The sequence below is a fragment of the Ziziphus jujuba genome, chromosome 12, assembly GCF_031755915.1.
Source record: "Ziziphus jujuba cultivar Dongzao chromosome 12, ASM3175591v1".
In the NCBI taxonomy this organism is placed as follows: domain Eukaryota; kingdom Viridiplantae; phylum Streptophyta; class Magnoliopsida; order Rosales; family Rhamnaceae; genus Ziziphus; species Ziziphus jujuba.
Window position 1 is genome coordinate 991,918 of NC_083390.1, and position 26,378 is coordinate 1,018,295.

At 29.9% G+C, this 26,378-nt stretch overlaps 4 protein-coding genes across 4 annotated transcripts; 1 reads left to right on the forward strand and 3 right to left on the reverse strand.

Annotated features, from left to right (window-relative positions):
* Window positions 1-1,555: 1,555 nt before the first annotated feature.
* Window positions 1,556-2,615, forward strand: LOC125418576 (23 kDa jasmonate-induced protein-like). Its single transcript, XM_048462283.2, has 2 exons — window positions 1,556-1,894; window positions 2,158-2,615. Exons 1-2 carry the CDS (start codon window positions 1,613-1,615, stop codon window positions 2,344-2,346), a joined length of 471 nt encoding a protein of 156 aa, XP_048318240.2. The 5' UTR covers window positions 1,556-1,612; the 3' UTR covers window positions 2,347-2,615.
* Window positions 2,616-9,675: 7,060 nt separating this feature from the next.
* LOC112488819 (uncharacterized) lies at window positions 9,676-11,617 on the reverse strand. The gene is made up of 3 exons (XM_048462917.2): window positions 10,853-11,617; window positions 10,475-10,538; window positions 9,676-10,379 (listed from the first exon to the last, which is right to left on the reverse strand). The coding sequence occupies exons 1-3, from the start codon at window positions 10,876-10,878 to the stop codon at window positions 9,900-9,902; spliced, it is 570 nt and encodes a 189-aa protein (XP_048318874.2). The 5' UTR covers window positions 10,879-11,617; the 3' UTR covers window positions 9,676-9,899.
* On the reverse strand, window positions 10,894-11,385 carry LOC107428114 (uncharacterized). Its single transcript, XM_025078466.3, has one exon. The coding sequence runs from the start codon at window positions 11,383-11,385 to the stop codon at window positions 10,894-10,896; it is 492 nt and encodes a 163-aa protein (XP_024934234.3).
* A 7,708-nt stretch (window positions 11,618-19,325) lies between the features above and the next one.
* LOC107428116 (uncharacterized) lies at window positions 19,326-20,276 on the reverse strand. Its single transcript, XM_016038586.4, has 2 exons — window positions 20,002-20,276; window positions 19,326-19,677 (listed from the first exon to the last, which is right to left on the reverse strand). The coding sequence occupies exons 1-2, from the start codon at window positions 20,239-20,241 to the stop codon at window positions 19,483-19,485; spliced, it is 435 nt and encodes a 144-aa protein (XP_015894072.3). The 5' UTR covers window positions 20,242-20,276; the 3' UTR covers window positions 19,326-19,482.
* Between the last annotated feature and the right edge of the window lie 6,102 nt (window positions 20,277-26,378).

Consider the following 26,378-nt stretch of genomic DNA (forward strand, 5'->3'; position numbering starts at 1 on the left):
CGTAATAACAATACGTACATATAATCAAAATTGGCATATAATGTACCACAATGACTGCAAGGGACTTATAAGTAGAAGTTTCTAATAAAAAATCCCAAACATTTTAATGTTTTATTCATCCATTCACACTTCTTACTCGAGACCATATCTCTAATAAATTGGGTTAATTGTCTAGAGTGAATTTGAGACCTATATTAGGACCATCTATTTATTTCCTTGTCAGTTTTTCTCATTCTGACGGGATTTCATTATTTTATTAGAAATGAAACTATTCTATTACAAACTTGTACGTTCACATTAGACATTCTTTGTTTAAGGACAAAACGAAAAAAAATTCGAAATATATATATATATATGTATATATATTTTTGGTAAATATGTATATGTATATACTTTGAGGGGACTACTAATGACCTGTTGCATGTATGTACTTCACTATCCCTAGTCATAGCTCCCTATAAATGAGTCCCCATGATTTAACGCCAGGTGTATTAAATTTTTCCACGTTGCTGACCTCATGCACTGTGACGTCAAATACCAAATGGAAATAGTTTCACACGATAAAACATATATGGGAGTCGTAGACCTGGGAGACTGGTCAGCAGTTCTCTAGCTAGTGCAGATATAATCTTTTTATTTTAATTCATCTTAATTGTTATTATATTTTATTAGTTAATTTGTCAATGCAATTCAAAAAATTTATACAAAATAATTAAATTATTTAACCGCCATCATCTCAAAAAATACGAAATCCAATTTTAGTTATAAAAATAAAAATAATTATGATAAAAACTATATCTTGTGTTTTTTATTTGGTTCTTCGTTTAACAAGATGTATGGACGTATAGTGATTATGTACAACAGCACTCTACTCATGTAGATCAACATCAAGACTGGAGCCATCATAGAAACTCTATCTTTTCTCATCTAACAAATAGATATGAGAGAGATAGTTTACCACGTGAACAATTTAAGTGCAAATTATTTTAGCAACAAAATAATAATAATAATATTAATAAATAAAATAAATAAATAAATAAAACACAAAAAAAAAAAAAATACTCTTTTTACCAAACAAAACTTAAATGTAAAGCTCTTTCAAAAGGCCCGTATGAAGTTAGATCGGTTCTGCTTTACTGTACTATAATTAAAATTATTGCGTACAAGTTGTATGAATACATGCAGTCGCTTGTTAATATATGGTGAATATGTTCAAGTTTATTTATATATATTTTCTTGATTTCCTTATTGTCAAAATTTATCATATAGTTTACAGTTGGTGAACTCACACATGTATATATGTAAATTTATAAGGCATCAAATACAGGTTATATACAATTATATGATGTGTTGTGAACCAATATTTAATGGGTGTGGAAATTTTGCATCAATTAATTAATTACCCAACCTAGAGCAGTGGGCCAGATCCGGAGTTTGTTTTTTTCCAAATAGATAGCACTGAGTAATTAGTGCCCAACTACTTGTGCTAGCTGGCACAAATTTTCTTACTATATATATAGATATATAGTTTATTGATTGGCAATGAACAATTAAACTATTTTCTTAGTACCTACTTAAGAATATAGTGAGTAATAGCTAGCTGATCCAAGAAATGGCCATTGAGAACCTGTTCACGTTAGGCAAAATCTACAATGCCACTGGAATCAAACTTTCTGGGCGGCACCATGACTGGTATGGTGCGTATGGAAGTCAAGGATACCCAGCACAGCTGGATCGAGGACAGAAGGGTTGGTTTATTCATCTCGGATCTGTTCCAGTTGCAGGACCACCTGCTCGTTCATCAGGGGCCATCGTCTATCGTTGCCATATTAATGACGAAATTGAGTTTGATTGGATTGTGGCGTGGGACAATCAAATCAATTCCCCGAATAAAGTAACTACATAAATATAATTAAGCTACCTTGCTACTATATATTATATTATATCATATTTTAATAATATTGTACTACTGTTTTATTACGTAAATTACATACTAGCAAATCATCATGATGCTCATGCATTTTCTATATAATTGTTTTATTTATATATTATTATTTTTTCATTTTATATGTATATATATATTTGCTTAGTTTTATCAAATACATGATTAGACATATATATGATTGGGATTTTTATACGCATGATAATGATATGCAGGTATATACTTCAGTCAGGGCACCAGTCCTGAAGCCCGTTGATTGGAACGAGATACAGCAAGAGCTGATCAATTCTAAGAATGAAAGCACTAGCAGCGATGGTGGATTATTGGCCCATGTGTCAATTGGTGATGGCAATTTTCCTGTACTTCGCGCAGTACTCTCACCACAAGCACCTTCCAGGAACTAGGCTGCCATCTGGCACTAGTCATATAATATATATAATATATGTGCATGCATGCTATGGTATGTGGAATAATGCCATCATATACATATGTATGGCCACATTTTATGTTAAGTGTATTGTATGCTAAGGCTGCCTAGCTGTAGCTGATGACAGTCATAATTAATATGCAAGGTGTGTGGAATAATGCCATTGTGGTTTATGACATGGCAACTTTATGTTAATTTTATGTTATATATGCTATGGCTTTCAATGAATATTATTAAATTATATTATCATTTTGTCTTCACATATATCAAGAAACAATTATCATTTTGTCTTCACATATGTCAACTATCGAATCCAGATTTTCAAGTCCATTTTTAATATTTTTATCTTTGTGAAAGACTGATATAATTTCATCTCATGCATTAAAAATCGTTAATAAAAAAATAAACGAACTGTAAAAAAATAAATAAATTATTTTTTAAAATAAAATAAGATTCTATCAGCCATATATAGGAACAAAATAATAAAAATAAAAGATTTCCATTCGTCATATACATTTGAAGTGTTGCTATATACAACAGCCAATTGATTGTCCTATCTTTCAAAAGTTTTGGGTATATTTTATTTAGATCTTTAAAATTTATACCTATTACAATTTAGTAAATATTTTAGTGTATGTAACATAAGTGCTCTAATAAATTGGTTTAGGTTTTGTTTGGTAATATGGTTTCTTTTTTATTTCTTGTTTTTCATTTTTGCTTATGTTTTTTTTTTTTTAAAAAAAATAGTAACATATTTGATGATCATTTCTGTTTTTTATTTTATTCATAAAAAAAAAAATTAGAAAACATGTTTGGTAACCTCTTTTCGTTTCATGTTTCTTTCATTCGTTTTTTTTTTTTTTTTTTTCTTTCCCTCCCAGAATTCATTAATTATTACCAACGAGGTTTGAATCGATTAAACAGGGGCCAAAGTTTACCTAATTCTCATGGACTAGTTACCCAAAACTTTGACCCATTAGAATTTAGGGCACTCAGCGTTTGGAAGGAAAAAAAAATAAAAAAAAAAGAAAAAAAAAGGGAAAATTTTCATTCTCTATTGTTTAACAATTTTTTTTCTCGAAAAAAAACAAAAACAGAAAAGGATTACTGCACATATTTATGTTTTCTTTTCTTAAAAAAAGGACAACACCTTAATTGTCCAATGTGAATATGATATATATATATATATATAGAGTTTAAAGTAAAATCTATATTTATTTATTAAACTAAGGTTCATTCTTAATAACTACTGGATTCTATATCAATGAGTTAAGTCTTATATTTTAATAAAAATTCCCTAATCATCAAGGGTGGATCTTAGTTAATAAAGTAAGGTAACCTACTTGAGATGCACTATGTATTAATTCATGTTCTTAACATTAGGATTCTATTTTTTATTTTTTGGATTGCATCAAGTGATGAAATTGAAAATTATATTAATTACTAAGTTCTAACAAAATTCGCTTTTACTAAATAGGATTAGTATATCCCGACAAGGTTTATTTTTTCTAAACAAATTAGTATATCATTAAATCTATAATTGATCTTTTTTAAAATTTAAATTTTAATATTCGATATGATTCAAAATCTAATAAAAGAATATTTCATATTAAAGTCATCACATCATCATGTATATATTCTTACCATCATCTAAACTCTATTTATCTTTTATTCAATATTTTTTTTCTATTTTTATCGGACATCATTATATATTATATTACTTAATTTCCTGCTAATATATATATATATATTTATAGTACAATATATACTTATTTCAAAAAATAATGCTATAGTAAATATGTATCCTGCTTGATAGTATGGGGGTCTAATTATTTATCTGCATATTTTTAAATAGATAAAAGTCTAAAAAAAATTTAAAAATGTATCTCTTTGAATATATATATATATATATATATATATGTTAGATCGTATTCTAAGTGTGCTTAATTGTCTAAGGAGAGTATGAAACGAAAGAAAATTGTAGAATTTGGGACTACTCATGTCACGTATGTACTCACTACTCCTATAGCTACCTGTATGATTTAAGGAACGCCACGTATATTAAATTTTTACACGTTGCATGCTGATCTCAAGCACTGTGACGTCAAATACCAATTAATAATTACTTTTCATAGCGACGGGCCTACTTCTACAGCTACAGGAGGGTGGGGGGAGCAAAGCTCTGCTAAAAAAAATCTTGATTCTTCGTGGTTATCCGGGCACATTCATTGACAATTGTTCTAATAACAGGAATGGAGGGGTGTCTTAAACGGCCACAATGTATGAATTGAAAATTTTGAAGAAAAACAACTAAAGAAACTAAGATTTCTGCCAAATGTAGTAACGAAAGAAGAACTCAACGTTTCAGTTTTATTGATGCCGGGAAGAGAAATTTGATCGAGTCGATTTTTAAGAGTTCCTTGCAATCGAAGCTTCTTCATGGTTTGATACTTTGCAAACACAGAATTGGGGTTAAATTCGACAACCACATTACTATCAAAAGTCAATTTTGCAATGCTCAACAAAATTCGTTTTATAACATGAAGTATATGATTCGATTTAATATCTTTGGATGGAGTTTTAGTAATGGCTCAAAACTTTAATTGTCCATTATCAACTAAGAGTTTCTAAATTGCTCCATATTTTCTGATGCAAAGCTTATGATGACTTGTGGCATCGCTATCCATAAGCCATTCTGGATTAGCCACTATTTGTGGACAAGTGTAGTAGGTTGAAGTGTGTGTATAACCAGCCATGGATAAGTTATCAACTATCTCCTTGGTAAAGTATGCAGTCATGGTAAGTGACTCCTTTTGTTGACTGAAGTTGCAATTTTAATTGGATGAGCTTAATTGGCTTTGGACCGGTTCCCAAACAACCTGTCAAAAGAATTAATTCTGAAGTTGCAGACAAGTCTTTGGTTTTGTTATCTGCTGAGTTGGAGAAAAGCTAATATAATTTTCTTTGGACAGCATTCGTACGTAATTTGTTTTTAATTCAAAAAAAAAAAAAAAAAAGAATGAAAAAATTAGTACGGTGCAGTTTTGTCAACTAGTAACAGGTAATAAATTGAATTGTGATTAATATGCAAATATCTATTAATCCATTGACATGTTAGAAGGTTATATATATATATATATCGATATATATGTACATTTTGATAGTTCCTATCTAGTCTGTCACGTAGTTACACTTAATAACAATAAACAGTTATACTCATTACAAGGCTATATCAAAAGTCAAATAACCAATATTAGTCAGTAAGTAATACAGTTCAAACTTGCACGATAGAAAGGGATTCATGGCGACAAAGCCTTAACTGCTTTGCTATGACGGCCCCCACGGCGCGATTGAGCTCCTCGTCACTCAACGTCATAATATTCCGAAAGCTTGTCCTTTTTGGATCGCCGGAGCTCTCCATGTTTCTTCACACAACACTCTCGACTGGACTTGTCAGACAGTGTCCTCCTGCCGTAAGCTTTTGGATGACAGGAGTCTGGATCGGAGTCCGCATCAGTGTCAGCTTCATAATTTTTAATATTGCAGGTGCTCATCTCAGAGATTATGATCTGCTTGTCTTGGTACACATTAACGTCCTCCTCTATCGACGACGATATCATACGGGAACTGGAAGTCTCATCATGACTTTCAGGCGCTGCTTCAGATTCTGACCAGCTTATTGCACGTTGGCTGTTGTTGTTGTTGTTGTTTTTTTCTTCGATGATGATTTCCTCGTAGTCGTAGAGTTGGGCCTGGACGACATTGTTAGCACTAGTGTTGTTTCGTTGGCTAGAAAATGTTGCTGATGATTTGGCAATGAGATAGACGATGATTCCGTTGCAGAGGATGAAAGCGAAGAGAGGACTAGCGATGACCGTGAAGAGCTTCCACAAGTAGTCCGCGGCAGAAATTTTGACGGCAAAAGGGAGCCGAGTGAATAAAGTAGTCCATGAGAGGATTTGCAGAGCACCAAACAGTTCCGCCGAACGAAACAGCTGCTTGGCGAGACTTCCATGGTGATTATTGTTGTAATGCCTTTGCATAGCCTTTGTATAGCGCCGCTGGCCTTCTCAGCTTTGTCAGATAATAAGGGAAAAATTAAGAAACTTGATGGGGGGTGAGTAAGATCTAACAATCAAGTTCAAAGACTGACATATATAGGTAATAATATTTTCAACTATATATGTTGTAGTAGCTAGCATAGAGGATAGGGAATTAATGACGTTTCTCAGGAAGAATCCCCAACAATTTTTATTCACATTCCCTGAGAACATCTAATTAACAATTGGTTTATAAATAGTGTTCTATGTCCTGGATGCCATGTGTTAATCGCACAGTTCCAGTGCGAATGAGATTTTTTGATGTTATTCAGTTTTTTGGGGCTTTGATGGGCCTCCATTCACTTAAATGCTGATAGTAAAATGTAATCTTGTTCACATTATACGTTCCTTTATGGATATCATACGGAACGGGACCCACTGCAATGAATAACGTATACTACCCCACAGGACATATATGAACCAAAGGACAAGACTCCGCAATATAATATTGACTAAATGATGGAATGCATTTAGCTTTAAATTATATAAAACGCATTGAACATCTTCAATGTAAATAGTAAGTACTTTTATAAATTTTCCGGAGGAAGTGTCGAATTTGGTAATTTATTAGCCTAATTTGATTGAAAATAGTCAAGAAAAATATTACTATCTCATTGCTTTTAGCAACAATCTACAATATCCTTGGTGAAATTCCATGATTTAATGTTCGATAGCTGTCAAATTTGCTTTCTTTTCTTTCTCTTTTTTTTTTCTTTTTTTTTTTTAAAATATTTGCCACTCTGATATCTTGGTTGATGAATGTTCAAATTAAATTCTGTCAATTGCCCTATAAATGTTTAAAATAAATTAAAGCGATTAAAACAATATGGTTTAAAAGAAACATATAAACTAATATTTTTTTAATTCTACAACTAACCCAATAATTTAAAGTTTCTTAAAAAATAAATTGGTGATTAAAACAATACTTAAATTATTTTAATTAAATATTAGCATCTAAAAACTTTTGGAATATTTTATGATACTAAATTAATCATAATTTATTAAATAACATTTTTAAAACCTAATTTAATAATCAATAAATAAATAAATATATTTATTTTACTTCAAAATCAAACTTGGAAAAATGTATCACGTATAATACTGATATTTGTTCATCCTTGCTCTACTATAGGGTCCGTCATCTTAGGTATGATCTAGCTTTAACACTCTCAAAACATTCCACAACAATCATATTTGACTTCTTGAACTTTTACTATCTATGTAAATACATTTTTGAATATGCATATGTATATGCATGCAAATGATCTATATATATACATATATATCAAAAGTATTCATATGTGTATATAAATATATGCATATATATATATATATAATTTGGTTAAAAAATTCATAATTTACATGGAAATTTTTGAAATTTCTATAATTTTCCATAGAAAATTTTAAAATATTTATAATTTTTTTGTTAAATTTTTTTATCAAAACTTTTTATAAATTTTATTGATGTTTAGTAAAACTTTTTGCTAAATTAATATTATTTTTATTTTTTTTATCTTTTAATTGTCCTCCAATAATTAGGTGAATAAAAAAAAATTCACATTTAACAAATAATATTCAAAATTACATTAGACAAACCTACCTATCATATTTTTAGGAAAAAAAAATATGATAAATTATAAGTTTACCTACATATTATTATTTTTTTTAAAATAATAAATTTAATATTTATATAAATATTATAAAATAGATGAAAATTTGAACGTAAACTAAAATTGAAAGTTACACAGAATAATATTTTGTGGAAATCAAAGTTAAAAATTTCGATGTCAATGGTACTTAATACATGCAAACTTAACTCTTAAATATTCATATCGATGGTATATTAACTTATATAAAAAATTACCAAGAAAATACATATTTTAATAATTACTTCTTACATTTAACATTTTAAAATAAAAATAAAAAATATACAAACAATCTCAACTACCCAAGAGTTTGTTATAGTAGTGAAATGACATTTATAAAATATAATATAATTTTAATAATTGTTCTATATATTTTAATTAATAAATAGTTTTATTAAATATGTATTTTTTATATTTTTTTTATTAATAATAGTATATTTTTGAAAAAAATATAATATCCGTTCAATATTTTTATAATTTTAATAATTAATTTGATAATTAATTAATTAAATAAGCTAATCATAAAGTTTCAATAAAAAATTTAATTTTTTAAAATAAATTTTTATCATTTTTTATATGTTTTTATCGATATTTGATAAGTTCCAATATTTCCGTGGATATTTTCATATTTTGAACTTTTACAATTTTCATTGAAAAAACAAAAATTGATTAATATTAATTTAAATTTTTTCAACAATCCTCCACATGAATGAAAATTGCTCAAAATTATGCAAATGAAATATAAATACTAAAGAGAGTTTAGTTGGAAATTTAATGCTTTGACATAGATGGCTTTAGACTTGAACCTTACTTATGGAAGTGTTGTTGAATTTACTTAGTTAATTAGTGAACATAATGTCTTGAACCATCAGCCGCTAATATATACCAAGGCAACAGTACTCACACAATTCATTTCCTGTCATGTTAATTTTCATAGTCATATTCATTTTGACCCTTAACAACTTTTGGAATCATGAGTGCTCTATGATAATGTACATAACAAGTAATGTCTTAATACAGCTCCTTATAGTGAGACAAGTCAGTAGAATTTTGCCATGTCAGTCGAAGAGAAATCAAGAACCAATTTGTTACTAATAGATATTCCAAAGATCGTTTAGAAGAGATACTTCTAAAAGTATTAGTTGCTCGTAAAGCTATATCATGCAGGTTGCATCAAGGTAGACTTATAGATAGATAAGGTTTCTAGTCGTTGCTATCTAATTTGTTATTGTTTTTTAATCGTGTAAATACATTAGTGTATAAAACGCATATATCAGTATGTGTATTATTCATTATTGAAATTAAAAAAGTATTTTATGGTTAAAAATAATACAGTGTCACAAAAGCTTGCTTTATTCAGAATTTTGTTTTCATCACCCTAGAGAATTTCTACCTTACAATTGTGTAGAGAATTTCAGCTGTGATTAAAAGTTTAAGCTATTGATTGGTTTGCATGAAACCACGTGCATATTTATAATTTGGTTTTGTTTCTTCATAATTTATTTATATTTTCTATTTTTCTTGTATGGATTCTAAACTCAAAGTCCAAACAAACATATATAAGCGGAACCAAACTGAATTTATTCATAACCATCACTTAATTTATACATATCACGATACCCAAATATATGACATTTTTAAAATATTCTGATTACTATATAAATATAAGACATCCAGCACAATATATAGCATGCATACATACACACATAGACATAGTAGATATAAAGAGAGATTAATGGGGTGGCTGAGGCAGAGCTGAGAGAGACTAGCTTGTACGTACTCACTTAGGCTGACCTTTTGTGAGCAATGTGATAAGCCAAAGCCTTGCCATCGGGCATAGGGGCAACGTAGCAAGGTAGAGATAGGGTGGTATGCTTGGTGACGTGGGACTCTTTCCCTGTGCTAAACAGCAAATCAATCAGCCACCCGGCAAACAAGCCAATAATAACACCGACGGCAAGGCTACCAATGATTCCTCCCACCGCCACTATACTCACCCCAAGCACAGCTGCTTCCTCCCCCACTACCGCCGCGGTCAGGGCCGTTCCGACGATAGTCCCAAGCTCCCCAGCCGCCCACGATGCTGCGAAAACCCCAACTTCCTTTACCGCCGTATGAATCTTGTTTTCCGAGGTGAAGACGTCCCATACCATTACGCCTGCCGTCACTACGAGTACGGCCACTCCTAGAGCCCCAACAACTTTTGCGAACCCTATTGACAGACCTCTTCCCCTCCCTGATGCCTCCAAGATTTCCTCGTATACCTTATAAATATTTAATACATATTCATTAGAATTAATTCAATCTTAATTGTACTGATATTAAATTAATTAGTTTTCATTAATTATTACTAATTTACCTGCACCTTTTGTGCATCTTCAAGGTTCGTGAAAGGCCCTTCAAAGTTAAGCTTATTCTTAAACCTGCGAGCATTAATTAGGAAGTGACTACTGAGTCTAACTGTATACATTAAAGTACAGCTTTAACATGAACATATATATTTATATATATTTATATATATATATATATATATATTTTTGATGGATTTATAAAAAATGATAATAAAAAATAATAATTTATAGTTGTTACATAGTTATTATCTTTTACAATTTCTTCGTAAATCAGTTATTATACAAACACTATATATATATATATATACAAGTATCAATTTATATATAAATGAATTGATTAATAATATCAATCTGTCTTAATTTAATATATATATACACATACCAACCTTATGAGTAAATTCTCGAAAGTCATGTTTTCGCTCTTGAGTCAGTTGGAGAAAGAGGAAAGAACAAAATTTGACTGCTTGGTGGCATACTCCACCATAGCTTTCTCGTATTCCCTTGCATCAGCCAATAGTTTTAAAACACCTGAAGTGTCCTGTGGATCCAAGTTGTGCAGTTTATGGATGAGATCTTTGGAATATTCGGTGACTTTTTTAAGGAGGCTGTTTCGCATGGTGTAGTTGCGGAAGCACTGGAGACAAGTGTTAACAGTCTTTTCCATAGCGGAGAAGATGGTATGAGCAACGGAAGATCGAGTTTCATCATTTTTGTAATCAATTTTTATTTTCTCACCGTTATCCAAAAGCGCCAATGAGGATTTGTAGCCAGCTTTGCTTTCTTTGAGGTATTTGCACCGATCTTCTTCCGACTTGAATTGGAGGTTTTTAATGTTCTCTACTTCCTGGTAGTGAACCAACTTTGCCAGACGCCGCAGTTCTTGCCCATCGAGCAGAGTAATTGTGCTTTTTTTACTCATATTTTAATATAATACTCAGCTAATGCTAATGATTATGCTTGCAATAGATACGGCTGTTCGGCTATTCCTATTTAAAGACTGAAAACCAAGGTATAAAACAAAGTTTTTACCAAGAATAATCATATAATTAAAACTCGGCCTAGCTATCTAGCTGTACCAAGTAGGTATATTATTTACATATATCAATTATCAATGTTGCTTACTTCTCAATTTCTGTTAATGGTAATTAAAGTTTGTTATACATTATTTTAGATAACTATAAATTTATTTAAAAAAAGAAAAAAAATCATAAGCCAACTCAATTTTAAATTATTTTTTTGGTGCTTATATTTTTTCTTCCTTAAAAATTTGTAATTAACTAAGATACTTAACAAATTCTAATTAATATTAACAGTAAACATTTCCACATAATTAATAGAGAAAAAACTAAAAACAAATAACTAACACGTTGCCAAATATAAAACGTAATTGGCAAATTGCATATTGAAAACTGGCTTAAGAAAGTGCCAGATATCAAGCCTTTTTTTTCTTTTTTTTTTGGGTCCCGCCTTATCGTTTTTTGGTCCTGCCTTATCCTTTTTTGGTCCTGCATCTCAAGCCTTTGTCAGGCATATATAATTGGCAGTATATATATTGAGGACTTGGTTAAGAACCCTTTATCGGCGATATATACTTGGCAATATATATTGAATACATAGGTAAGAAAGTGCCATATCTCAAGCCTTAATAAGCCAAATATATATATATATATATATACTAGTATCGATCCGATGTATGGTATATATAATCGTAATAAATAATTTTAAAAATTAATTATATTCAAATAAAATAAAATTAGTTAACTATATTATTTTTATCATGACAAAAATTAAAATTAAGGAGAAAATAATATTCAATAATTATATATTTGATTGATTGATTAGGAATTAAAAATTAGTTGCTTTAATTATCTATTTATAGGTAAAAAATTTTAAAATTCAATGAGTACATAAATATTATTTTGAATAATGAATGTAATTTTTTTCAATTTCTAAAATCATTCCATTGCTCTAGATTAAGATTTTTTTCTTTATTATTTAAATTAATTTGAAAATTGATCATGCACAGTTACTATCCTTCTTTATTGAATAAATAGATCGATTTCATTATTGAAATTTATATATTATGATATTGAATAATCATAATTAATTATATTATAATAATTAAATCTATATATTATGATATTGTAAATAATTAATTTTCCTATATTAAATTCTAATAATATAATTTATTATTATTATTATTATTTACTCTATAAATATATTTTTACCTTATAAAATAATTTATTTTTGGATACATATATTTTAATAAGATTAAATAAAGAAATTAATTTCATTCTTGAAATTCATATAATATGATATTGAAATTTCATTTTTTCACATATCATATATGTATAGTATTCCACATCAAGCCTTATCTTTTTTTGGTCCTGCCTTATCCTTTTCTTGTCCTGCATGTCAAGCCTTTACCAGCCATATATAATTGGCATTATATATATTAAGTACTTGGTTAACAACCCTTTATCGGCGACATATATTTGGCAATATATATTGAATACTTATTTAAGAAAGTGCCATACGTCAAACCTTAATAAGCCACATATATATATATATATATATATATTTGTAAGAACAATAGTAGATTATCAAAATATTTATTAAATTTATTTATTAAATAATGTATCAGATGATAAAATAATATTTAATTGATTTATTTTTTAATTCGCTTTTCTATTTAAAGCTTCACTTATACATTTATATTTAGATTACATAAATAGATCAATCAACAATATCTTAATACATATCATTTAATAAATAAATTTAATAAATATTTTGATACTTGCACTATTATTATATTTATAATGTACCTCTGTCACTCACTCTATATGTGGTGTGGAATAATGGTGTTATGATACATATGGCAAAGTGATGTATCTACCTAGCTACTTATCTTTAAAAAATGCTTAAGCTTAAACTGCGGCTGGCTCTGCTAACTCTTGCAGTTTAATTCGACAATGGCCATGGTTGCTCCTTGGAGGATGAAACCCAAACTTTAATTCAAAATGAAAAAGAAAAAGATGAGGCTAGTTGGCTATAAAATTTATTTTCATGTGACTATATATATATATATAGTTAGAGTGGAATTGCTAAAGAATTTCTCTTAAGAAAATCAATAATGCCGAGGGCTTCAAATTATTTATCATGTAACTCGGTAAAATTTAATATAATTATTTTATTAGTTTGAATCCCACCGTATTTTTTATCCCTTTAAAAGTTCAATTTTATTCATATTTAGTTTATTTTTATTTTTCAATAGATAAAACAATATAAATTATTTTATTACTTAATGCTAAAGGTATCAAATTATTTACAAAATAATGTAGTAAAATCATGTATATATATATATATATATATATATATATATTATTTTATTAGATTGTACTAGATTTTATTTATCGTTTTAAAAATTCATTATTATTCATATATAATTTACTTTAATTTTTTGGCCAATAATATTACTACATATTATTTTGTTAAAAGATCACCCAATAAATGATTTGTTGCACATAACACTTTTGTTATCTGATTATGATGTGACCAATCATCTAACATTAATAAATATCTAAAATTGTTGATTCATTGTAAGAGATGGCTTAAAATAAATAGTTCATTATCAAATGAATTTTTCCGGTTCTAATACTTCAATCACAAGTTGATTATGCAGGCCCTCAAAATGTTCTCAATTTGAAATAAATAGGCTAAGTAATATTTTAATTAAATTAAATCATCCATTTGAAATAAATGGTAGAAATATAATGAAATTTATTTTAAAACATCAAATTAGTTTAAATAATAAAAACATGATACAAATGCATTTTAAGATATTAATTTAAAATAGTTGATAAAAATATGAATAAATACATTTTAAGAACATTAATTGAAATAATTGATAAAACACAATTAAATACATTTAAATTTAAATACAATTTTAAAACATTTTTGCTTTGAAAGTCGCATCAAGAAAACAACGTGACACACTAGTCCTCACACTATACACCACTGGTGCCAGACGTATCCAGTATCCCAAGTACTACTTTGACGGCAGGTTAAAAAGAGAACTTGCAACAGTTGCTGGCATCCCAATGGTGCCGATGCTAACAACAATCATCCTGGCCATGAAGGAGGGCGACTTATGCTCACTATATAATACTTGCCAACCCTCAAGTCCATGGCATCTCACAGGACGACCATACAACTTGCGCACTTAACAACATATAACAAATACAGTACAAAACACCAATACTGTATGGTGCATTTAAAACCATAGTCATATATCTTACAAATACCAAAATATAATAAAAATAACAGGTTCAGAACATCACTTAAACTCATAAAATTCCAACTTTACTTTTAATCCATCATCATAAATCCAATAATACAATATGTAAATTTTTCAACGCCATAAAATCAAATCCACAAATATTTAAATTTACATGAATACATTTTGAACTCCATAATTTAATACAAATATTTTTCTTAATTCGTAAAATTTATTTATACAAAACATCATTTAAAATCACATTAAAATTCATATATATATATATATATATATTTAAATTCACATGACGACATTTTTAATTTGCCCTATAATTCAACAATAAAATTTAACATTTATTTAACAAAATTTAAATCCATTATCTCTTAAAAAACAAAATATAATTTTTGATGCAACATATATTTTTAATTCATCCCAACTTGGCATCATATATTCAAATAGGAATTTTCTTAAATATCAAAAAACATATAACATATTTTTCCAAAAATTCAATTAATACAAAAAATATATATTTTAGCAACCCAAAATAGTTTTGAAGGAGGATCACTCACCTCAAGTGTGTGTATCAATTAATATCCTCCATGAGATCGGTCCCATGATTCACACGTGCACCTAACTTATCATCAGTACAAAATACTTATTAAAATAATATTTTAATCGGGTATAATATACAAATAATATACCAAATCGGGTATAATATTTAAATCGGAGCTAACACAAATGTTGTCCAAAATATACAAATCATATCCAAATGAAGCTTGTAACACGAAGATTACAGATTGGGTCTTACCTCTCGGAGATCATACCTGTAGTGGCTGGAATCTAATCAGGAAGGATCCGGGCTAAATGTCCTTAAATCTCCCAATCCCCCAAGATTTGGAGGAAATGGACCTCGGATTTGGGTTTAGGAAGGTCAAATTAGTGGGAAAGAGTGTTTGAAATAGTTGGAAACTCACGGGAACCAAGATTTCCAACAAACCGTTGTTGGTCACCGAAAAATGTTGACGACGGCAATGGGCCCGGCAGCAACTAGACGTGACAATTGATGGAGAGGTAGATCGGAGGGTGGGTAACATAGTAGTACCAATAGTGTCAAAAATGGATGGCTGGATTGGGTGAAATTGATCGGCGAAGCAAGCGGCGCAGTAGTTTGAAATCTCTCTGATCCCGACTCGTCGCCAACCCAACGGCCGTGAAACTTGGCCAGTAGGCTGGTTTCATGGCTGCCGACTTGCTGGCCCAACACGTGCATGCTATAGGTGGCTAGAGCATGGCGAACCAGTGGTCGCCGGTTCTCTCTCTCCTCTCTCTCCCCTTCTCTCCTCTTTCTCTCTCTCCTCTCACACTCCACCAATCAAAACACCCGTGGATGCCACTATGCACTCATATGATTGGTTAAAAATTTGACATGTGGCACAGTATCATTGGACATTGTGCACACACACAGAGATTAGTACACATTAAATGCTGTCCTGGAAAAAATTTGCAAGTTCATAACTTTCTAACCAAATGTCCAAATTAAGCATGCCACTAGTCTATGAACTCATATCGATGAGTACTTTACAACCATATATGAGTCAAAACAAAATTTTACAAAAATAAAAAGTTAAACATGGCACCACTCGGACAGTTCTGACTGCACCTTGTTTAGCTTATAACTTTCAAACCGTAGCTCTGTTTTTAACATGCTACCAGTCTAATAACTCGAGTTTATGCGTACTTCGCAACAATGCCTTGGTCAACCCAAAACTTCATCCAGAACAAAAGTCAATGTGGGCCCCACTGGGTCAACGTCGATCAATTTTGTCAAACTCGGTCAATGTGAGAAAAATTTCAGTATACTTCGGGATGGGGTGCTACATAGCACTTCAATGGCAAAGTATGAGAATATAAATATTAGAAATAATTTAATAAACAAAGGATATCTTTAAATATTCACGTCTACCCACACCATCTATTTAGTACAGTACTATATTTCAATATTATTATACAAATATACCAATGCATAATGTAGATAGAAGGGTAATAACACAATAATAATAATACAATTTGCCTGAAGGCTACCACATTTGCCCAAAGGCTAACATATTTACCCGAACGCTTCTATCACACTTGTCCAAAAGCTATCATACTTGCCCAAGAACTACCGTATAATAGTAATAATAATAATAATAATAATAATAAAATGTTAATAACAATAACAATGAAAATAATCATAATAAATAATAAATACAATAATAATAACTATAAAATAATAACGACAATAATAATAATAATAATAACGACAATAATTAACAACAATATCAATGATAGATAATAATAATGGTAAAAATAATAACAATAATAATAATAAAATAACAATAACAATAGTAATAACAATAACAATGATAAATAGTAATAATAATAATAATAATAAGTCATTAGTAACAAATAATAATAATCTCATAACAATTAATAATTTTAATAATAATAACGCAAACAAGGGTAATAATAGAAATCATCATCATGAATAGATAAGATAAAATAAAATAAAATAGAGTGAAATAAAATTTTAAAATTTTAAATATAATATAAAATATGCACACTCACAGTGGAGGTACATACGATACCATATAGTATGCTAATACACGATCCCATAATAGCAGATGTAGAAGGTACATTGCTACCAATATAGTTCGGGGTAGTTGCCTATAATGGCAGTCTGACCGCTAGACTCATAGGTAGCAAACCTACAAAGCTAAGCTATTTATGGGTCAAATTGGATCGTTGTTCCGGTACGGTATGGTACATACAAATATAACATAATATATATATATATATATACATGTATATATGAAAAAGATATTTGACACACTATATGATATACCAGTGGTGTCAAACAGTACTCGATGTCTCGAGTATTCCCTGATGGGAAGGTTAAAGAGAAAAACTTGCAATCGGTACCTCGGCGTCAGGCGGTGCCAGTTGTTAATAACTTTTCATGCCTAGAACAATCATCATTCAATCGAGAAGGTGGCTGATGCTCACTGCACACTATACCTGCCATATCTTGGGCCATAGCTCTCATGAGATGGCTATACATATATGCACGCTAATCCATTTATGTTAACTCCCCCAGGTAAACCGTATGTATTACATTCGATTAAAATATTATTTTAATCGGTATTGTGTGTTGTTGATATTTTAGGCATCCATATAAACCATGGACTGATCTTGTGGAAGATCTCAAGAGACCCATGCATTTGAGGTCAGTGATCTTTTTTTTCAAAAACTATTTTGGGGCTGTTAAAATATGTAATTGTATTATTTGAATTTTTGAAAAATATTATGTATTTAATATTTAAGAAACTTGGCACCACTTAGTATATGATGTGGTGCATCAAGTTATTTTTTCGACACGTTTTTTAAAACAAAATGTTTTAAAATGTATTTTATCATATTTTTATCATTTACTTCAAATTGGTGTTTTAAAATGTATTTTATCACATTTTTATTATTTATTTTAAATGGATGTTTTAAAATGTATTTTATTATGTTTTTATTATTTGTTTCAGCTTTTGTTTTGAAATGGATTTTATCATATTTTTATTATTTATTTCAAATTGATGTTTTAAATTAATTAAAATATTTTTTTATTTTTAATTGGTTTATTTAATCAAAATTTTATAAATTATATATTGAGGTTAATTTTGCTTTTATACTACATCTTTCTAATTCAAATTGTACTTATGATTTTATTTTACCTTATGATAGTTTCTTCTAAATTAATAATTTGTTGCTAAATTACTATCAATGTTAATTTTAATTTTAAATTATTTGTATTTTACCTATTTATTTATTTCATTGATTTTTGTGGTATAAAAATAATGGGTTTTGTGAAAATAGTTTTAAAAAGGGAAATTTTTTCAATTGAGTGAAATTGTGAGACGAAAGAAAATTCTTGACTTAACTTATTATTAATTACCTTCATTTTATATTATTATATTATGAGTATTATATTTATGTAGTAGCAGGGTCACTCACTGAAATGATTAACATCTCATTATTTTTTTGTTTTTAAACTCATTCCCTAGGCCTAGGTACAGTAGGTGTTAACCATCTGGGGCGAGTCCATCATTTTTCTTCCATTGCTGAGTTCCAAGAAGACCATTTTTTTTTTCTTGTAGTATTTCTTTATTATCTCTTTGTTGTATTAAATTCTATACTTACTATAAATCCTAGTATGCTCTGTATACTATGTTGGATAATTATTATTTGTTTAATATTATGCCCATCCCTGTATTTTATTTTGAAATGCTATCTTTATGGAACCTTTAGTAGTAAGGTGAGAGGAATAAAGTGATGCTTTTTAAAATTGTGTTATTTGTATAGGGAATTTTGTGGTATATCCAATCTTAGGAGAGATGCTATTAGATTTTTTGTTAGAAAATTTGATATAATTTTTTTGGAATCATGACTTATCTAGGATTCGAATAAAGATCTTGGGTGGACCTAACAATAAAATTAACATAAAATTGCCATATCATAACCTGTAATGGCATTATTGCATGCCATATATACATCATATTAATCATGACTAAATCAGCTAGGTAGCCTTAGCACTTGATAAACTTAACATTAAAAGTTGCCATATGTATATCAGGCATTATTCCACACGCACCATAGATGCGAGCATATTATATATATATATATATATATATATGAGTAGCGGCAGGTGGCAGCCTAGTTGTTGGCGTTTACTTTTGTGAGTACTGCCTGAAGTACAGCGAAATTGCCATCACTAATTTTCGCATGCGCCAAGTATCCTCCATAGCTGTAAGTGCTTTCGTTACTATTTGCAGTATCCTTCAGGTTACTTTTTACACTGCCCCGATTATCGCGGGCTGCGTCTGATAAAGGGTGTATTTCAGTGGCTACCTGCATATCAATATCATGCATATAAATACAATTATATGTCTTTAACCATGAATTTGACAAAAATAACCCAAATAGGAAATGAAACAATTATAATATAAATCTGAACACAGAAAGAGAGAGAGAGAGAGAGAGTAACTTAACTAATTATTATGGAAAATGCATGAGGACTATTATAATTTTACGAAATTCGTCTTTCATATATCATGCATCTAAAATAAAATAAAATACATGCGTACACGAATTATTAGGAGTAATAAAATAAAATAATATATATATATATATATATATATAAGTATACATATAAGAAGCTTACAAATTAGTTACTTTGTTCTGGGAATCCAAATGATTCTCCCACCCCAGAACCCAGTTAAGCTGATCTCCCTTGAAACGATAGGCAATGACATCTACATCTGACGAACCAGCAGAAGAATGAACAAACCAAGCCGAGTCTCCATTGCCAATTTGTTTTGGGTACGGAAACGGAGTAAAGGACCCGTCAAAATCCAGAGTGTCTCCGCTGTCATTGTGTATTTGGACAGAGGTGTACAGACCCTTATTGGCCATGTCTTAGATCACCTTACTGAATTTTTAAGCACCACGACAAATTGAAAACCATAAATAGAGGAGCCGGGGGAGCCGTGCCCCCTCCACAACCGCACATGTCTTTGCTGGTAAATTTTTGTTTCATTTATTACTGTTAATTTTTTTTTTTTTTTGGGTCTTTTCTCTGTTAGTTACCTTCTTTTTTTCTTTATCAAGAAAAGTCATTTAAAAAAAATTAGAAATCTGTTTAAAATTAATCTTTTTAAAATTAATCTTTTTAAAATTAAAAAAATTATTAATTTTATTGTTAAACTTCTTCTTAATTATTTTTAATGCAATTACTACGATGAATATAATAACAGCACAACTTTTGTTCTATATGACGTTTGGCAATTTTTAGCATACTACCCCATGTATATAATAACTTAATGATGTAGTATGGACATTGTGACACCTCGTTCAGAAATACACCGGACATTTTTCTCACATTTATCAAGTTTGATCGAGTTGATCGATATTGACCAAGTGGGATCCGCTTTGACTTTTTGTTCCGGGTGAGTTATGCATTGATCGAGTAACAATTGCAAAGTATGCATCGACCCGAGTTCGTAGACTGGTAGCACATAAAAATGGAGTTATGGTTTGAAAGTTATAAGCGAAATAAGTTACGGTCCGAACTGTTCGAATGTTGCCGTGTTTGACTTTTTATTTTTGTAAAATTTTATTTTGATTTATATATGTGTCAGGACCCGTCCAAAATTCCTCACTGGAACTCTAGACAAGCCCTGATCCTAGGGAAACCCTACCGAACCCTCCAAAGAAAATCCGGCAGAACCTCCCCTAAGGGTTGGACTTACCACAAAGTTATCATGCACGAAAAACACTTCTAGATATATCCCCTTATTCCTCCCACCTTACTAGAATATATTTGCACAGATTTACAGCACTCCAAAATAACAACAGGGAATTAATATATGATTCAATAAATATGTGTCCAACCAGTATACAGAGCATTATACAAATAATTATGAAATTAATACAATGACAGATGAAGCAATACAAGATGGAGAGGAAAAAGGGAGAAAATGCTTCTTGGACTTTCGACAAAGAACTGAGACGTCGGGCTCGCTTTGGACGATCAACATCTCCCAAACTGGACCTAGGGGAACAGAATATAAAAACATGAGATGCTAATCATCTCAATGAGTGACCCAATCTATTACACAATTATAATTTTAATAATATATTAATAAAGGAAACTTAATTAATCAATACCAAACAATTAAATAAATAATTATAATAAATATTTGAAATAATATTTTCTCTCAAACACCTTTACAGTTCACTCAGTTGGAAAAGTATCTCTTTTAAAACATTTTCACAAAACCCAATAATTGTATCCCAAAACTCAAAGAATAACTAATTAAATAAATTATAAATAAAATACATTAAATTAAAGATCTAGAATGTATAATAAGAAAAAAAAATAATTTTAATAACAATTATTAAAGTGTACACGAAATGTCATAAATGAAATAAACAAAATCACAACAAAATTCACAATAAAAAAATAATCAAGGAAATATCAAATTAAACGGAATACAATAATTTAGAATGCACATAAATACAAATATTAATTTAGAACTCAATATATACATTGAAAACATTTGAAAATCCAATAATTAAATTTAAAATAAAACATCACTAGAAAAAATAAATAAAATTATAAATAAGCTTGTATTAAAGAAATTTGGCATAAAACAAAAAAATAAACTCAGTATATAAATTATAAAATTTATTGTTTAAATCAATGAAATAATGAAGGAAACATTTTAATAGATTTTAAACCTCAATTTAAAATAGATAAAAGAATATAATAAAATTCATGTTAAAATCTTAAAATTTAAATAAATGATATCAACATGGTAAAATAAAATTCTAAAACACCAATATAAAATAATTGATAAAAACATGAATAAATACATTTTAGAAAATACTAATTGTAAATAGGTGATAAAACAAGTTAAATACATTTAATTCAAATACGACTTAAAAACTTTAGGATTTGAAATTTATATCCGAAAAATAATACTTGACACACTACACTATATACCAGTGATACGCTATGATACCTAGCGTCCCGAGCACCATCTTGCGGAAAGTTAAAGAGAGAAACTTGCAAACGGTAGCTTCGGTGTCCCGACAGCGCCGTTGCTTAAACCGTCATCCCGGCCATGGAAGGGGGCGGCTTATGGCCAATATCAAACTTTCATACCCTCGGTCCGATAGCAGCTCACGAGAAACATTATAACTTGCGGGCCCATCCACATATATAGTACAGAACACCAGTATTGTATGAGTGCATCTAAAACAAATAACCAAATTTATTATTAAAATATCCAATTTTTCCAAAATTCACTGTGGGAATATACTATTTTTCAAATTCACAATCCCACATTTTTTCTTTAATCCTCATCATAAATCCATCACTTTAAAATCCATCAATTTCACCATAATTAAATCAATTCCATAATATTTAAATGCATAAAAATATTTTTAAAGCATAATACTTTTAAAACAAATATTTTTCTTCAAATCCTTAAAATCAAGCTGTACCAAAAATGATATTAAAAACTATATCAAATCCGAATGCAATTAAATTCATATAAATCACCATCATAACGCCAACATTAAACTTAACAATAATTTAAATCAAACTTTAAACCATGAATCTTTAAGTCCCAAAATATATTTTTGCACCAAAACACATACTAAAAAAATTATCATAAATTGGCAATATAATTCTATATAGAAATTCTCTTAATATCAAATACATAAAACCTATTTCTCAAATGTTTAATTATAAAATACTCCAATAATGAAATTTAATAATAATTAACAAAATCCCAAATTCATATAATCCTTAAAACCAAAATATTTTTTAATGCACAAATATTCAATTCCAGTCAATTTTGGCATCAAAATTCCAAATATAAATTTACTAAATATTGAACATATGAAATATAATTTCCAGATATATAATCAACACAAAATATATACAATTTACCAACCCAAAATAATTTTGAAGGTGGGTGTCAGGACCCGTCTAAAATTCCAAACCGGAACCCTAGACAAGTCCTGATTCTAGGGAAACCCTACTGGACCTTCCAATGGAAAAATCCGGCAGAATCTCCCCTAAAGGTTGAACTTACCACAAATTTCCTACATTGAAAATACACTTCTATATACACCACATTATTCCTCCCATATTACTACAACTTAATTCCACAAATTTACAGCACTCCAAAATAATAACAGAGAATCAATATATGATTCAATAAATATGTGTCCAATCAATATACAGAGCATTATACAAAAAATTATAAAATTAATACAATGACAGATGAAGCAATACAAGATGGAGAGGAAAAATGGAGGAAAAGCTTCTCTTGGACTTTCGGTAATGAACTGAGACGTCAGACTCGTCCCGGACGATCAACGTCTCCCAACCTGGGCCTAGAAGAACGAAATTTAAAAATATGAGATGCTAATCATCTCAGTGAGTGATCCTATCTACTGTACAATAATAATAGTAACGATAATTATAACACATTTGATTAATTAAGGATAAATAAGTAAATAAACAATAATTAATTGAAAATAATATTTTCTCTTAAAACCCTCATCATTCACTCCATTGGAAACGTTCCCCTTTTAAAAATATTTTCGCAAAACCCAATCTTTTATGCCCCAAAAATAAAGGAATAATTAATTTAATAAAAATTTAAATAATCCAAATACGAATAAAATATAATAAAATAAATTTAGAATATTTGCATTAAAAAAATATAACATAAAAGAAAAATTCAATATATAATTCATAAAATTTGATTTAATAAATCAAAATAAACAGTATCAAAAATATAATTTAAATAATTACAAACAATCCTGTAAAATAAATGGTAAAACTATTATAAAAATTCATTTTAAAATATTCAACCAATCTATATAATAAAAATACGGCAAGATGCATTTTAAAAACATTGATTTAAAATAACTGACAAAAAATATTAATAATTACATTTTAAAAAATACTAATTGTAAATAAGTGATAAAATAAGTTAAATACATTTAATCCAAATACGGCTTTAAAACTTTAGGATTTGAAATTTATATCTGAAAAATAATACTTGACGCACCATACTTTATACCAGTGATGCCCTATGATACCCAGCGTCCCAGCACCATCTGGTGGGAGGTTCAAGAGAGAAGTTTGTATACGGTCGCTTCGGCGTCCCGATAGCGCCGCTGCTTAAACCGTTAACCCGGCTATGGAGGGGGGCGGCTTATGTGCACCATATAGAACTTGCCTGCCCTCGGTCCAACGGCAACTCATGGAAGACATTATAACTTGCGCGCTCGTCCATATATACAGTACAGAACACCAGTACTGTATGAGTGCGTCTAAAACAAATAACCAAGTTTATTATTAAAATACCCAATTATTTCAAAATTCATCATGGGAATTATAATATTTTTCAAATTCACCATCCCACATTTTTCTTTAGTAACACCAACATAAATCCATCAATAATATATAATTTTTCTCATATCATAAAATCAGTTAGGTAATATTTCAAGTGCATAAATATATATTTTGAGAGCACCATAACTTAAATCAATATTTTTCTTGAAATCTTTAAAATCAAATCATACCAAAAATAATATTAAAATTATATGAATTTCATATATAATTTAATTCCACAAATCCTCAATACCATAAAATAATTTCCACAATGCATAAATTTATATAAATGTATTTTTTATTAATCAAAATAAATTCACAAATAAATTCCGTAATAAATCAAATAATATTACTTTTACAATTACTTTAAATATCAAATTGTCATAAAATCTAGATTTCCATAATTTATCGAAAAATCATATATTTCAATTTATTCAAATATGGGCATCAAAATTTAATTCACAATTTATCTAACAATGAACATAAAATAAAAACATTCAAATATTAAAAATATCTCAATATAATTAATTTGACTCCCAAAATTAATTTCAAAGGTGGGTCACTCACCTCGAGCATGCAATTAACCCAAGATCCTCCATGGGATCAATTCCACGAGGCACACGTGCTCCTGAAACAACAATATGACACAACTCAAATAAATTAATATTTTATTCCGATAAATAATACCCAGTATCCGGGAGATTTAACACAAACGTTAACCGAAATTTATGAGTAATATACCGAATCGAAGCTTGTGAAACGAGGATTACGAATCTAGTCTTACTTCCCGGAGATCGAACTCAAGGTGGCCAGAATCTCCCCGGAAAGCTCTCAGATTTCAAGTCCTCGATTCTCACAATCCATTAAGAATTGAGGAAAGTGGACACTGGATTTGGGTTCAAAGGGTCGGAGTTAGTGGGAAAGGATGGGCGATGCAACTGGAAACTCGCCGGAAAGTCGATTTCCCGACGAGCCGTCGTGGTCACCGGAATCCACCACTGCCGGCAGCGCGTCTGGTGGCCACTGGCCGTGATTTTTGGTGGGAAGGTAGATCGGGGAATGGGTGACTCAACGGGACCAGCGGTGAGGTAAACGAAGGTCGGAATCGAGAGAAATCTGGGTTTGAAGTAATCGATGCCGCCACAGGAAAAAGTCTCGATCCGGGCGCGTCGACGGTCGGTTGGCTGGTCAGCAGGTTTTCAGGTGGGCTTCAAGCTAGGGTGGAGCATGTACTGTTCTGGTGGCCGGAAATGGGTGAACGGCGGTTGGCCGATTGGGTTTCTCTCTCTAGCTCTATCTGTCTCTCTCTCTCTCTCTCTCTCCTCCTTCCCTTCTCTCTCCTCCTTCCCCTTCTTAGCCAATCAAAACGCCCGTGGGTGCCACTGTGCACTCACGGGTGGATCCATTTTTTTGACACGTGGCACAACTGTTCACACACATTCAGATCCATAAATAGTAAATACTGTCTCGGAAAGACTTCACAATTCCGCAACTTTCAAACCACATGTCCAAATCGGACGTGTCGCTTGTAACACCCCGTCCCGAACCATGTCGGAAATTTTTGCACGTTGACCGAGGTTGACTGTTGACCGTTGACCGAAGGGGTCAAAAGTTGACTTTTTGACTCGGTTGG

Bases quoted from the DNA above. Each gene is read 5' to 3' on its own strand.
- LOC125418576 (XM_048462283.2), top strand. From the start codon at position 1,613: ATGGCCATTGAGAACCTGTTCACGTTAGGCAAAATCTACAATGCCACT. The intron at 1,895-2,157 runs GTAACTACATAA...AATGATATGCAG, and splicing joins AAATCAATTCCCCGAATAAA to GTATATACTTCAGTCAGGGC.
- LOC112488819 (XM_048462917.2), bottom strand. From the start codon at position 10,878: ATGACTTTCGAGAATTTACTCATAAG. The intron at 10,539-10,852 runs GTTGGTATGTGT...TAATGCTCGCAG, and splicing joins TTCGAGAATTTACTCATAAG to GTTTAAGAATAAGCTTAACT. The intron at 10,380-10,474 runs GTAAATTAGTAA...AATATTTATAAG, and splicing joins AAGATGCACAAAAGGTGCAG to GTATACGAGGAAATCTTGGA.
- LOC107428114 (XM_025078466.3), bottom strand. From the start codon at position 11,385: ATGAGTAAAAAAAGCACAATTACTCTGCTCGATGGGCAAGAACTGCGG.
- LOC107428116 (XM_016038586.4), bottom strand. From the start codon at position 20,241: ATGGCCAATAAGGGTCTGTACACCTCTGTCCAAATACACAATGACAGC. The intron at 19,678-20,001 runs GTAACTAATTTG...ATTGATATGCAG, and splicing joins ATTTGGATTCCCAGAACAAA to GTAGCCACTGAAATACACCC.